At 40.6% G+C, this 15,287-nt stretch overlaps 1 protein-coding gene across 8 annotated transcripts in view; it reads left to right on the top strand.

Moving 5' to 3' along the window:
• NFIB (nuclear factor I B) overlaps nucleotides 1–15,287 on the top strand; it is a 227,284-nt gene that overhangs the window by 156,165 nt on the left and 55,832 nt on the right. The window contains exon 7 of one of the 8 annotated variants that reach the window (XM_073345417.2): nucleotides 7,349–8,001. The exons of the other annotated variants lie outside the window; for them this stretch is intronic. Within the exon in view, the coding sequence (XP_073201518.1) occupies nucleotides 7,349–7,797 (449 nt within the window). The 3' untranslated portion in view covers nucleotides 7,798–8,001. Of the gene's footprint in view, nucleotides 1–7,348; nucleotides 8,002–15,287 lie in introns of those variants that run through there. 8 annotated transcript variants of the gene reach the window in all.

Genomic DNA, 15,287 nt, shown 5'->3' with positions numbered 1-15,287 from the left:
ATAGGGGATGGAGCTGTTTCTGTTGACTGTGAACCGCTCTCCGCTGGTGCACTATGTTGGGATTCAGGCTCCGGCTGAGCCTCTTGTGTAGGGTTATCGGCTGCTGCCAGTTCAGGTTCGGTGGGGCCCTCTGGTGTTGAGGTTGCAAGTACTGGATTCAGTGCTGACACGGGGTCTGGTGTTGGTTGTTCGGCTGGTTCCGGTTCTGGGACTGGTTCCGTCTGGGTCTCTGGGACTGGATCCACTACTGCTGTTGCAGACATTGGCCTGGGGTCCAGGTCCATCACCTCTGACTGGGTCCTGATAGAAGTTTCCGGAACAGAGCTAGGCCTCACGGCTTGTTTAGCCTGGTTGCGGGTGACCATTCCCACCCTCTTGGCCTGCTTCACATGATTGGCCAAGTCTTCCCCCAACAGCATGGGGATGGGATAATCATCATAGACTGCAAAAGTCCACATTCCTGACCAGCCCTTGTACTGGACAGGCAACTTGGCTGTAGGCAAATTGAAAGAGTTGGACTTGAAGGGTTGAATCGTCACTTGGATCTCTGGGTTGATTAAATTGGGGTCCACTAAGGAAGCATGGATAGCTGACACTTGTGCTCCGGTGTCCCTCCACGCGGTGACCTTCTTCCCACCCACACTCACAGTTTCCCTCCGCTCCAAGGGTATCTGGGAGGTATCTGGGCCTGTGGACCTCTGGTGTGATTCCGGTGCAATGAACTGTAATCTGTTGGGGTTCTTGGGGCAGTTGGCCTTTACATGCCCCAGCTCGTTACACTTAAAACATCGTCCAGCTGACGGGTCACTGGGGCGAGGAGGGTTGCTGGAGAACGGGGTGGTGGTACGATAAGGGGTTTGGAGGGTTCTTTGGGAGGTAGGTGGGGCTTTGGGTGGCCCCCGGTAATAGGGTGTGGTCTGGGGTGGTCCCTTCTGGTCTCCGCTCCAACTGCGACCAGTTTTCTTCTTCTCTGCCACCTCCACCCATCTGGCTCCAATCTCTCCTGCCTCAATTACAGTTTTGGGTTTCCCATCTAGGATGTATCTTTCTATTTCCTCAGAAACACCCTCTAAGAATTGTTCCATTTGCATTAGGAAGGGCAAATTTACTGGAGATTCAACACTTGCTCCTGATATCCAGGCATCCCAATGTTTTACAATGTGGTAGGCATGTCGGGTAAATGACATGTCTGGTTTCCACCTTAGGGCTCTGAACCTCCGACGAGACTGCTCGGGTGTTATCCCCATTCTGACTCTCGCCTTGGATTTAAACAGTTCATACTTGTTCATGTGTTCTTTAGGCATTTCAGCTGCCACCTCAGCTAAGGGTCCACTGAGCTGCGGCCTCAGCTCTACCATGTATTGGTCAGTAGAGATGTTGTACCCAAGGCAGGCCCTTTCGAAGTTTTCTAAGAAGGCCTCAGTATCATCACCTGCCTTGTAGGTGGGGAACTTTCTGGGATGGGAAGTGGTACCTGGAGAAGGATTGCTAGGGTTTGTTGGTATATTCTGCTGGGCCTTTATCCTCTCCATCTCCTCCACATGCTTCCTCTCTTTTTCCTTCTCCTCCTCCACATGCTTCCTCTCTTTTTCCCTCTCCTCCTCCACATGCTTCCTTGCCTCCATTTCCCTCTTGTGGGCAGCCTCTTGGTGTTGTTCTGCCTCCCTTTCTTGTTCCTTCTTCAGCTGCATGAGTTCTATCTGTCTTTCATGTTCCCTTTGTTTTTCCTCAGCCTGAAATTTGGCTAATTCCAGCTGTAGTCGAGCTGAGGATTTGGCCATTCTAACCTCTCTGTTTTTAACTAACTTTACACCCGAGGTTTAGAAATAAACAAACAAAACTTGGCTGTAAAATTTTGCTGTGCTGGAATAGAATACCTATTCTCTGATAGTGATTGTCAGCCTACAGAAAAAGACAATTCCCTTGTCTCTGCTCTGGGCCCAAATTAAAGCAAAAAACCTCCAACTACTTGGAAACCTGCTTACCCAGCCCAAAGAAGAAAAAAATTTCTTTTCAAACCTGTGCTCCTTGTAAAACAAACAAAAAAAAAAAAATCAAAATCCTAAAAAAAACCCTGCCACTTTTGTCTCCAGGCAAATGGGTAGAGCACACACCCCCTATTTACTTTTAGGAAGAAAAGAAAAAAAAAAAAACCTCTGGGTTGGAAGACTGTGAATTTCCCTGCAGGAGTTAAGTACCCTGCCTCCAGGCAAAGAAAACCTGCAATTCACAAGATAATCCCCTTTTGTCTCTGCTTGGCCACAAAGCAGAGAGAAACCAAGCTGCTTTAAGTTTCAAAGCTGCCTTCTGGACTTCCTAAAAATTCCTTTTTAAAATCTGTATTTCTAGTTCAAAAAATCTCAACTGGATCTCAAAATGATTTCAGGTTAATCCCACCACTGTGCCACCATGTCAAGGTTCCTCCCCCACTCTGAACTCTAGGGTACAGATGTGGGGACCTGCATGAAAAACCTCCTAAGCTTATCTTTACCAGCTTAGGTCAAAACTTCCCCAAGGTACAAAATATTACCCCCGTTATCCTTGGAATGGCCGCTACCACCACCAAACTAATACTGGTTACTGGGGAAGAGCTGTTTGGACGCGTCCTTCCCCCCAAAATACTTCCCAAAACCTTGCACCCCACTTCCTGGACAAGGTTTGGTAAAAAGCCTCACCAATTTGCCTAGGTGACTACAGACCCAGACCCTTGGATCTTAAGAACAATGAACAATCCTCCCAACACTTGCACCCCCCCTTTCCTGGGAAATGTTGGATAAAAAGCCTCACCAATTTGCATAGGTGACCACAGACCCAAACCCTTGGATCTGAGAACAATGAAAAAGCATTCAGTGTTTTACAAGAAGACTTTTAATAAAAAATAGAAGTAAATAGAAATAAAGAAATCCCCCCTGTAAAATCAGGATGGTAGATATCTTACAGGGTAATTAGATTCAAAAACATAGAGAACCCCTCTAGGCAAAACCTTAAGTTACAAAAAAGATACACAGACAGAAATAGTTATTCTATTCAGCACAATTCTTTTCTCAGCCATTTAAAGAAATCATAATCTAACACATACCTAGCTAGATTACTTACTAAAAGTTCTAAGACTCCATTCCTGTTCTGTCCCCGGCCAAGACGACTACAGACAGACCACAAACCCTTTGTTTCTCTCCCTCCTCCCAGCTTTTGAAAGTATCTTGTCTCCTCATTGGTCATTTTGGTCAGGTGCCAGCGAGGTTACCTTTAGCTTCTTAACCCTTTACAGGTGAGAGGAGCTTTCCCCTGGCCAGGAGGGATTTCAAAGGGGTTTACCCTTCCCTTTATATTTATGACAGAGGCCTTCTGATCTGTCTTGAGGACAGGCCCCCATTCCTGGGGAGGGACAGAGTAGGCCATTGTTACTTCTTTTTTGCCATGACTGCCTTTTGTTACCATTGTTTCTGAGAGACATAATTGTATCCTGCACGTCTTTTTTTCATTCTATACCTAAATTGACCACGTGACTAGGGAAAATGGTCTAGTGTTCCTCTTCAAAATAGCCCTGCATATTCCCATTTGAAGAATGCAGTCCTCTGCGGCAAAGTGAGCCTCTGTTTTGAAGTCCTCTAACGTAGGGAAGCGGAAGCCTCTTGTGCCTGGCCTGTGTTTGGCTCCAGATCAGAGGAATGTACCATGTCTGGTTCTAAGGCTATCCTAGAACTGAGAAAACTGTCTCTCATCTAAGGGTATGTCTACACAACAAAGAAAAACCCACAGCTGGCCTGTGCCAGCCAACTCTGGCTTGGGCTGCGGCGCTATTTCATTGTTTGGTAGGCTTCCACGCTCGGGCTGGAGCTTGGGCTCTAGGACCCTGCAGGGTGAAACGGTCCCACTGCAGCCTGAGTCTGGCAGTCTACACAGCAGCGAAACAGCCCTACAGCCCAAGCCCCGCGAGCCCGAGTCGGCTGGCACCGGCCAGCTGCTGTTTTTTTCTTTGCTGTGTAGACATAACGTAAGTTGGTGAGTGCTACCGCCTCTGATGGTACCTGCTCCCACCAGGAACTGGCGTTTGTGGCCAGGAGAGATTGCTCCATTCTCCACCCCATCTTGCCACCCCGAGATCCTCATTCCAAGCCTCTCACCTATCAGTACAAGCCTGGAGGTCCACTCAGGGCCTGGCATTTGTGGTGACTCTACTCACCTTTATGCTCAAAGGCAGAGGAAAGAGGAGACAGAGCTCAGTGAGGGTTCTGTGTGAAAGAACTCAGTGCCATTATAAAGGAAGAAGGAACACTTTCCTGGCTTCCATGGAGTTCTGTTCTCATAATATTCTGGGGTTTAGTGGAAAAAAACAAGGAAGTTGGAGAATCACATGGTGCTTTTTAAACGGCTTTGACCATCCAGTGTCATTAGGGGATGCTCAGACAGTCCCAACAGGCACTGCTTTTCTAGAAGGTTCCCAAAGCTCATCAGCACCAGAAATGTGAATCATCCTACATTTATGAAGTGTCCACATCCTACAAGTGTGAATATGTAGAGGTACTACATATGCTGGTAAGTAGCCTTTCTTTCATTTTAATGTAATTTTCACTTTTTCTGTAAGATCAATAGTAGAAACAATCAGAGATAAAATTTAGATCACAGCATTATTGATTTCACTTTAAAGGGGGTTTCATCTGCTCTATTTCAAACTTCATGGACTCAGTTCTGTAACTTGTGTCCCGAAATGGACCCAATTTTCTGTGTACTTAGTTATGAGACATTTTCAGTGTTTGAAGCTTCCTGTGGGAAGTAGTTAAGCCTGCAGTGATCTTGTTTAAGCCCTCCTCCAAGACAATCGTGGATTCCAGAAACTGAGCTGATAGATCTCTTTAACATAAAATATTTCTATCTTGCTGTGTTATTGTTTGCAGAGCAGCCACAAGGGGACAACACTAAGGGTATGGAGGTGGCAATGGTGACAAAACCCTAGTGCTGAACCAAGTTTGGAGTTCCTAGCTTAAGTATTTTATTCAAAGTGTTAAGGGGAGTGAGGTGCCCAACGCTCCTTGAAGTGCGTACAATATAAATACATAGTGTGTTAACACTTAGTGCGTTGTCAGTCATGTTTGGTGTGCAGACGTTTGGATGACTTTTTCTTATTCCCCATGCACGGTACATACTATGAGGCAGTTGGACATGGACAAAAGCCACAGTGCAAATGACTCCATTATAATCCTCACTGTTTGCACAAGTTCAGTAATGTGTAAGCATGCATCATGAAAATGGGGAGGAATACGAGGATTTACAGTTTGGCTAGGATGTGTACTGACTGTGAAACTGTGAGGGGAAAAAGAGTAAAATTTCACCAAACTACAATGAAATACTCATCATCCCACACTGCACTCGTTATTAGTAAAACACAAAGCTTCTGCTTTTACAGTTACAGAGCTTCCTGTATAAGCAAACTACTATTATCAACTCCTTTCCTTACACTATTTCTGAAGAGACTTTGATATGATATTAAAGATGTTTGTATCTTCTGGGAGAGTGAAATGTAGGGAAATATAAGGAAGAACAGAAATAAGTAAGCTAAACCAAAACAAACAAACAAAAATCAAATCAAAGAGGCTCTGGGTTGATCAAAACAATGGCCAGTCATTCCGTATTTAATTTTTTACGTTGAATGCATTATTGTACATGCCCTTGTTCTAAACATAGTCTTTCCTTGCCATCAGACAATTGCTCCAAAATGTAAATAGAGACTGTGGATTTGTTGTGCAAAAATGTAGTCATTTTCTTTGACCAAAGTTAGATTTCAAAATTAGTTTCCTTTTTATATTTGATGAAGCCAGATTATAAACATTTTTGAAAGAGAGCGAGCCTGTCATTATTTCTCATTGTGCAATCATTGTGCTGTCTTGGTGGTTTACTTCAGTTGTCTTAGGAATGTTTGGGAATGCTAGAGAAATATGTGGTACCACAGGAGTATGAGGAACAGATTCTGAAAAATTTCCTTTAAAAAAGGAAATGATTTCTTAATTATTTTAATGGACCGGACCGGAAGCTTTGTCTTCTTTTGAAAAATACATACAGTTAACTATTGAAGGAAGATCATATAATTAGTGTTACATTTGCTTTGACATACAAAATATGAGGTACAGTACTCTTCATGTGATCTTACCAAAATGAATACAACACTTCTAAAAGCTACAGTAGATTTCCCAAATAATTGGGATGCAGTTCTGACTGCAAAGATCTTTTCTAAAATGTGGTCATTAGTCATAAGAAGCATAAGAAGTCATAAGTTGTGATCCATTAAGAAGCAGCATACTGGAATGGATCAGACCCTGTATTGAAATTAAGGAGCTCAGGATCTATTTCTGTTGTGTGACCTTGGGAAAGTCACGTAAGTGTTCTGTGCCTCAGTTTCCCCATCTATAAGATTATAATAATTATACTCACTTTCCTGTATGAAGTCTTAGAGATATATGGATTAAGATTCCTTTACAAGACCTAACTATTTTTTGTATTACCTTTTGAAATATAACCTTTAAGGAATGTGAAATACCAAGTCCATATTAGATATGAACTTTTGCAAATTACTACTCGTCAGTTGATTGTCTCTCATTGACTTTAGTGGACTTTGAATCAAGCCTAAGTGCGCATCTACCAATTGGAAATGTATATTTGGTTTAAAATAATATGCCTTTACACTATAAAGTCTAACAATTACTCATTTTCTATCTGGCTAACCTTGATGAACTCTGAATATCTGTTTGTGTTAAGACAAAACTTTGATTTTCTATGATGCAGGAATAACATTTCAGTGAAATTGATGCATAAATGCAATAGCAGATTTTTGTGAAATTCTTAGCAAATAAAATTTTATGTGGAAAACTCCCCTTACATTTGGAAAAGAGAATTCTTAAAACATGACAAACAGGCTGTCACCCGTCGTTATACAGGGAAAGTGGCATGGCTTAAGAAGACCCCAGTTCATTTTTTTTTAAGATAAACAAAGAACTGGTGGAGAAACCCTTGATTCATTGTCTGGTAAGTAACTGAGTATTTTTTTTAAATGAAATCAGACCAGAATAACTTAAGAAGAGTACATTATATATACATGTATGACTTTAGTAAGCTAGATTTTGAAAGCAAAGTATATTAATATAATAGCAAAAAAATCAAGTAAAGTCATACTTTAAATGTATTTTTATCATAGTATTACAACATTGTTTAAAGTAAATATATATAACCTACATTTATAAATGATACATATCATAACTAAGAAATACAATTAGAGATTTATGTGGAATTCTGCAGAAGTCAGATGTTCAAAAATACTGAAAGTCAATGTACAATGAAATAAATTTTAATTTTACAGTTTCTTCATCATGTTCACTCTCTCACACTTCACCCACATCTGCCAACAGTCAAGAATCAAGATGCCAACATACCATTAAAACAGAAACAGCTGGACTCTCTTCACCGGTTGACCGCCCAGCAGCTATTGGATGCTCCTCTTCTCAGGCCCAAGCCCCCTTTGTTGGATATCCCTCTTCTGGACACTTGTCCCCTCTTGCTTTTTTCCCATCCACTGGACACTCCTTCCCTATTGGGCCCCTTCCTGATGGCACTTTCCTTCTTGGGCCCTCTTCTCATGGACTATCTAAAATTGACATTTTAATTTCTGAAGTGAGGGAATTGAAAGAGGAAGTAATTAATGCTGTCCAGGAATTGAGAACTATAACAGATCACCTAGGTTACCTGGTGGCCTATATTGGACAGAGTTCAAGAATACTTCCAACTCCTGGTGCACCTACAGAAGGCTAAAGCATATGCTTTAGAAATACATAGTCTCCATCTGACAGATGCATTCATCTTATAAGGTTAATCTTGATGAATATCTGTTAAATGTTTCTGTGTCTTCAGTTCAATCTAAATTCCTAAAATCTTTGTATGTCAAAGAATGTTTTTATGCTGATTTATATCCTGCTAGTGAATTTTGTTTAGATCCAATTTTGTATTTCCTTTTTAATAGCTCAAAGTTCTCTTTAATAAATGTATGTATTTCTTATGCATATATCTTGATTTTCTGTGTTACTTTTAAGTGTATTTTGTGCAACAAAGTCAGACACTGACACTGAAAGAAAACTATTCATTTTCTTAACCTCCACAGTCTTAAGGTAAGAAGTCCTTTTCATCATGAATAAGCTTTGAAATGTATTTTAAATCAAAGTTCTTAATTGCAGTTGACCTTTCTGAGTCTGTTGGCAGCCATCATGCTGAAAACTGGCATCATGGTGATAATAGCAGTAGCATAGAAGTTTTGTGTGAGAGACTATAAACCAGTTTCTGACCTACTTCCCTATTGGCTTAAGAAGCAAAAATAGATAATGTTTAATATTCAAGCAGTATGTCTAATTTTTCAACATCAACATTCCTCGTATGACACTTAATCCAGCATTAAAGTAAGTTTGGATCTGATTTGCTTTGGACTTCCTTAGTGTAAGTTTTATAAGGAATGTCTCTTGTAAACGTAATTGCAGATGCTAGCAGTAGGTTCAGCAATAGTTTAATTAGGGTGAAAAGTGCTTCTTACCTTTTGAGTTTTGATAGCTGCGCTCAGCGGAACAGGTAAAACAATTCTCAAAGACTTGTTACTTTGAAAAGACAATTACAAATTAAAATATAATGAATAGTATACGAACACAGTGTCATAATAACATCAATGAGAGTTCCACATATTCATCAAGCATAGTATATGATCCATTGTCAGGTGAGAACATGCTATAGTTTATCTTTATGTTAACTTTAAACTCACCAGTGAGCAGAAGAAAGAAATAGGGTACACTCACAGGTGTCAAATCCTCAACAGATGCAAATGGGTTTCACCAGCTAAGGGTGAAAGTCTAGTCCCACTGAAGTCAATGGTACAACTCCCTGATCCTATGAGATGTGGAATGCCTTCATCTTCTGTAGGAACTGGCAATCAGTGCACCCTCCCACTCCCCTGAAGAGAGTCATATTTTCCTGAATAGCATGCTTTTCTTACTTCATTAACAGTACACCTGTGGGAGGGGGAACTATAGGCTCAGTCCAAATGTATTTTATGCCTAGACTTGGCTACTTTTTTTTTTTTTAACATTTAGTAACCGAATCTGGGTTATAATTGTTTGCACTTAGCATACTCCACAGAACAGATGACTTTCATTCTTTGTGTAAGTGGGGAAATGGCCCTGCGACTGTGGGGAATGTTCCTGGTTTATACACTATCCCGGTGGAATTGGCTAGCAAAAGGATCTGAGTCCTCATTCCAGCTCTCTTCACCCAGAGGCCTTTTTGACCTCAAGGGCTCCCCTTCCACTCTCCAGTGTGGCAGAGTCCTCGTAACCCCAACAAGGCTGGGTCCAGGATCCCTGCGAGACTCAGCCCATGGTCTTGTTGTGGTCACTTTGGCAGGGGCGAGGCTGTCCCCACTCTGGGGTGCTCTCTCCGCACTGAACACTTCCTGACCCACTGGTCATTACATATGGTTCAAAGCAAATACAATTGATTAAACAACTAATGAAAAATAAGGAAAAAATGGGAAAAGTTAAAGGAACAAGTAACCTTACTGTGTGGGCATGGGGACGCTACAACCAGCCGTATCTGGAATGCAAGGAAAGTTCACAGTCTGTTCCGCACACATCCCAGGCCTCCTTCCCAGGCCCTGGCTGCGCTGCGGTGATACCAGGCTTCAGACACTTGCTCTGGCGGTAGTCACACGCCTCCAGGAGGCAGGAACCCTTCTTCCCAGCGTCGGCCCTCACATTGGGGTTGCAATCCACCGCCAGGTCCGGCCTGCAAGGCCACTTGTCTGGGGGCGTCTCCCTGTGCTGGGCCCTTGCTGTCCAGGGTCCCCCCTCGCTCTTCCCAGCTGCTCACCACACTTGGCCCCACACTGCTCCAGCCCCCGGTTCCAGGCTGCCTCTGGCGGCTGCTGCTCTCTGCAGCTCAGCTCTGCTCTCTGGGTTACTCCTCCGGTTCTGGCTGCTGCTGCCCTGCTCAGCTCAGGCTGTTGCTCTCTCCTTAGCTCAATCTGCTCTGGCTCAGGCAGTTCCACCGGAGGATGGGACCCCAAGCTTCTGAGTCCCTCATTGGCCTGTTTGCCCTGTCAATTGAGCTGCCCTGGAGAGTTGGTCCCTCCCCATTAACCCTTCCAGTTTCTTTTGGTACTGGGAGAGGGCCAACCAAAATCCCCCACTAACTTTCAGTAAGGGGCCAACAATCTCCTTACATTTGTCGCCGTTTTCTCCCATCATCATGCTACCATCATGCTGTCAAATTGTAATTGTATTCAACCTAAGTCTAATGATTTTATTTCACTGGTGTTTCAAACTACTTCTCAGATTTTCCCATAAATCCTCTAATGTACCACATCCGTTAAATAATCCTAAACTGCTACAAATATGGATTATAATAATATTAAGAGTAAAAACCTTGAGACGTCTTGGCATGAATATTTCTAAATGAATAGCTTTTCCCCAAATTGTCTTATCTCAAAACTCATCTGTAATCTGGTTAAATTAGAAATCTTCCAGTGTCTTTTTGACTCTTACAGTTAAGGTTACAATATTGATTTTATTTTATTGGCCAAGTTTCTTGGATTCTTAGCACTAATAAGATGCTGTGGCCAAGAGCTTTTCCCTGGAGTCATGATGAATGTTAGTGATTTACCTATACCATTATTTAATAAATGACTAAAATATACTTAAAGTCCTGTACAATTTGTTTGGGTCTTTTAATTAGATTTTCCCACAGCCTCCCAGGATGCTTTTTATCATTGCCTGTCCATTGGAATAAAATCACTTAAAGGATGATGGATGGATGATGGAATAGACAAGTGTGTTTCTGAAGAGTAAAGAAAAAAGAAAAAAATTGCCATGTATATCTAGTGTCCCCTTTCTATAATTTGCATTCTCATAATGTGAGGGTTTTTTTATGTTTTAATAAGGTGTTATAGGGTAGTTTGAGTTTCAGAGAGGTTTCAGCATATTGGTAAAACTGTTTTATCGACAGATGTTTTTGTAACAGCAACATGATAAATATTTGTGGGCTTGGGTTTAGTATCCATTTTTTTAAAGTGAGATTAAAATTACTGCTCTAAGGAATGATATAATCGTAAAATATACTGTATTTAGAACAATGACTTTGTTCCCCACCTGACACAGCCTTGTTCATGAGTCAAAATCATAAATTAAATTATAATGTGACAGTAAGTAATTCCATCCCATTAACATTAAGTTTGCTATTGCTTTCTGATGATAAAACAGAGTGCTAGTCTTCAGGAAGGGAGATTTGTAGGAAATAGATACAGAATTATCACACACTGTTCTTGCCGCATAGCTTGCCATGCTTTCAAAGTAATCTTCATGGGGAATAAATGTAAATGTAAACAAAAAGATCCTTTTTTCAGTATGGCAGTTAATTACTTACAAGCCACATGACACCATCAAACAACTGCTATGGGATTAAGTCCGTATGTCCTGTCATATTCTTAAGGATTTTTAAAAATATATATGTACAGATATGATTTTATTCATATTATTCCTCGACACTTAAAATGAGAGCAATGTTTTCCTTGTCTTCCTCTTCCTGTACAATAAACAACATTGGTCTTAATTCAACCAAATTAAAAAAAATAGATTTAAATAATAATTAAATAATTAAAAAGGTGCTTATCCAAATCTCTGTGTGCACTAACACATAGTTGTTAATAAAATAAATTATACATTTCAAATGTTAATGTGCATATTTAAGCAGAATGTCAGGAACTATACTGCATTGCTTTACAAGTAAAAATTAGATTAAACTGTGCTGAAATCAGAGGATATTTAGGTCATTTTTTTCTTTGTGATTGACCACCCATAACAGTAAAAATCCATCTATACTTGTTCATACCATGGCATTTTGTGCTAGTTTGATGTATTGGGGCAATATGAGGGATTATAGATACAGCTTTAAACATACTGTGTATATGAGCACTGGAGTAAGCCCTGTGTACAGCAGCACTGAAATTCTCTGTAAAATATCACATTCCTGCAGTCCTTCCTTCATGCTTGCCTCACTCAAATAAAATAATTTATTTTTACTTTCCCCCTGCTTTTTGATTAATGGAGACATTGTCAAGGCTGATAGGCCTCAAAATATACTGCCCGTCAGAGTAGGATTTTTGTAAAATGTTGATATACTGTACCTCCTTACAAGAGCAGATCTTCCAGGCAAGGCAGGCATAACAGGGATATATGGTGCAGAAGCTAAAAACCTGGTTTATTTGACAATCGCTTATACATACAAATATTGTAAGAACAAAATATGGAGACTGGAAAGCACAACGGATTGATAATGAGATTCAGAACTATAGGACTTTGCACATGAGTGGGAAATGGAGGAATAATTTGTGTCTCCTATCTAAAAGATTCCCATTGGCTGCAATGGGCTTTAGATCAAACCCAATGTTTTTACTTTATCCTCTACTTTTTGGTATTTGAATACATTTCACCCTACAGATACTATTTTTTTTAAATGAAATTGTTTAGAAAACATTTCTACAGGGTGAAATGTATTCAGTTACCAAAGAGAGGGAGATGATGTAAGAACATTGGGCTTGACCCAGAAGCCCATTTCAGCCAAGGCCCTTGCTTCTAATTTAATGAGAAGCATTTGGACTGAGAAAGTGGGTTAATTCTCTGATGGAAGAGTAATAAGTGTGTGCATATTAAGTTATTCTCGTCTACATTTAGTTATAAATGTGCACACAGTTTCTATCTATGCTAAGATTGACAGAGAAGCAAAATTAGATCTGGCACCAATTTTTAAAATTTCGGCAGAGTAGCTCTGTTCAAACTTCCAGCCAGGCTGCTTCTCAAACACAAGCAGTCCACAACCGTTGTACAAAATTTGTCTATCTTAACTTGATCTGTAGACCTCCAAAATCCCCTTGAAAGATCCTATGTTTGGCTGACACTGAAAGTTGCTACACCTATCCCAGCAATGCATCAAGTTATTTGGAGTTGTTTGACTTAAAAAAAAAGTAGCGAGAAAGAAGCCACTTTAATCTTTTATGTTTGAAGTGAACTTTTGTGCTGGTGAGATGAATTTCTGAGCTCCTTCAACTCCAATTGATGTCAGTAGGAACTCAGCATTTCTGAAAATCAGGCTTGTAGTCATTACACCCAACCTATAAAGAAGCTGGGAGCCTGATTCTGCGCTCTTACGCTGGTGTAAATCAGAAGTAATTCCACTGAACGCAATTGGGGTGATTCTTCATTGACTTACACATTTTGTAGCCATTTTCAGCTGTGCACAGTGGATATAAAACACAACCATTCTGATCTGGTAAGATTTTATACCCGTTTTGCAGAGGTGTACTTGACTCAAGGTGCAAGCAGTGGAGACTCAGGTCCAATGGAGTGTAGAAGGGATGTATTCTGAGATCACAATCTGACACTAGGAGTATCTCCTGCAAATGTCCCTTCCCTGTAATCAACAGGGGAGGAATCTTGAATGGGCTACAGGGATTGTAAAATGGTGCCTGGAAGATAGGGTCGCGCGCGCGCGCGTGTGTGTATGTGTGTGGTGGTGGTGGTGATGTGGATGGGGAAATGTGAAAGTGCTTATGTGGCAAGATTACGGGGTGGGGCTGCCCCACACTCCTTTCAGGTTTGCTGTCTTTCCATGTCTGGGAGTTGGAGACTGAGCTAGGTAATTGGCTCCTGTGCACCCCTGTCCTCTGAATTTAAACTCTCTTGAGATTTTCAAAAGTCCCTGGCTCCTGCTGGCTGCATGAAGGTGCATCTTTGCTATTTTTTAAAATAATGCGATTGATTTAATATCTTTCACTGTAAAGTACACAAACAACAATGTGAAGATGTTCTTATCTGGATTTCTCAAGGCAATGCTAAAACTGAGTTCTAAACATTTCTAACAGGTTGCTGTCCACAGGAGTGTACCTTGCAAAGAAAGATTAGCTAAATTAAGCTATGATATAAAGTTATGAATAAGAAGTGATAGAGAATAAATTGGATTAAATAGATTTAATGTTATTTATTCTCTATTTCTACTTAATAATCTCTTCACACTTCTGCACCACCGGCATTATAGAAAAGTTAACAACTTGCTGTGCGTTATCTGAAAAATGAGCAAGTGTCCAAAGCAGGCAGATGGATGTTTGAACTTGCCCCGGATCACCAGTTGACTCCAGCAAAGTTCTATTAACAGGTGGCTCGCCGATTGGTGTGCCATGTGACATTTATCCAGGGAGCTACTTGGATGACAGGCTGCTTCAGATTGAGAAGAGAGGGTCTTTGCTTTGATGAGGAAATTGCTGAAACTCATGTCTCATTAGTGTTTCCTAAGGTTCTTTGGAAGTGAACAACAGTTTAATTAAAGGCTGACGTAAACACGTTTCTGCACACTTTCCCTGCAGCATTTTATCACATTAGAATTGATCAAAATTGTTGCCTTGGGCTGACTTGAACAGATATACATCTGGAGCACCATTTGTGCAAGCTGCCGAAGAGCAGGCTGCATACGCTGGGCTTCACAGCAACACTCTTCTCCCTTCTTTTGTAGATGGAATTACCTTGTTGGGAGATGAGTTAATCTAACTCTTTGTATTTGCATAAGCCTTTATCTCTTTCATGTGATGCTTTAAAATTTATAACATGCTTCAGCCTGGGCATGCATCTACTGTATCTCCGCCATAACATGAGGATATTATACAAGAATAATTTGAACAGAATGTGAATTCTTAAAAGTATAATCATGTTACATGTTTTTAAGAAAATTCTAAGCAGGACACGGCCATGGGTTATTCTGATTCATGTCAATAGAACATTATGAGAAACAGAATAGCTTGGTCTAAATTTCTGATTTTGGTACTTTTTCCTCTTCCTATGTGCTAAGTATTTTTCAAAGAATCAATAGAGTACAAATAAGTCTAACTGAAAAAATATTATATTTTCATTCTCAAAACTATAGCAATTTTATTTCGAGCATATGTCAAAGAACATTTGGAAGAAAATAAATAGGCCTGTTTTATATTCTCTTTCCATCACTTGGTCACCTAACTGTATATCTAAAGCTACAGGAACAAAAGTGTAACTCTTGGTTAACATATATGTTTTAAAAGCAAAACAATATCTGTTATTTTTATTTTGTAAGTGTTGGAGTTATCGTTAAAAATTACATGAATTCTTAAGATTGCCTTAGCTAATTATGCTGCATTTAAAGGCCGCGAACATTTGAAAAAACTAAAGATAATAAAAAACTGCCCTTCC

This window comes from Lepidochelys kempii, chromosome 5 (genome assembly GCF_965140285.1).
Source record: "Lepidochelys kempii isolate rLepKem1 chromosome 5, rLepKem1.hap1, whole genome shotgun sequence".
Taxonomy (NCBI): Eukaryota; Metazoa; Chordata; order Testudines; family Cheloniidae; genus Lepidochelys; species Lepidochelys kempii.
The sequence above is the reverse complement of the archived record's forward strand: the minus strand, read 5'-3'. Positions and strand labels throughout refer to the sequence as shown.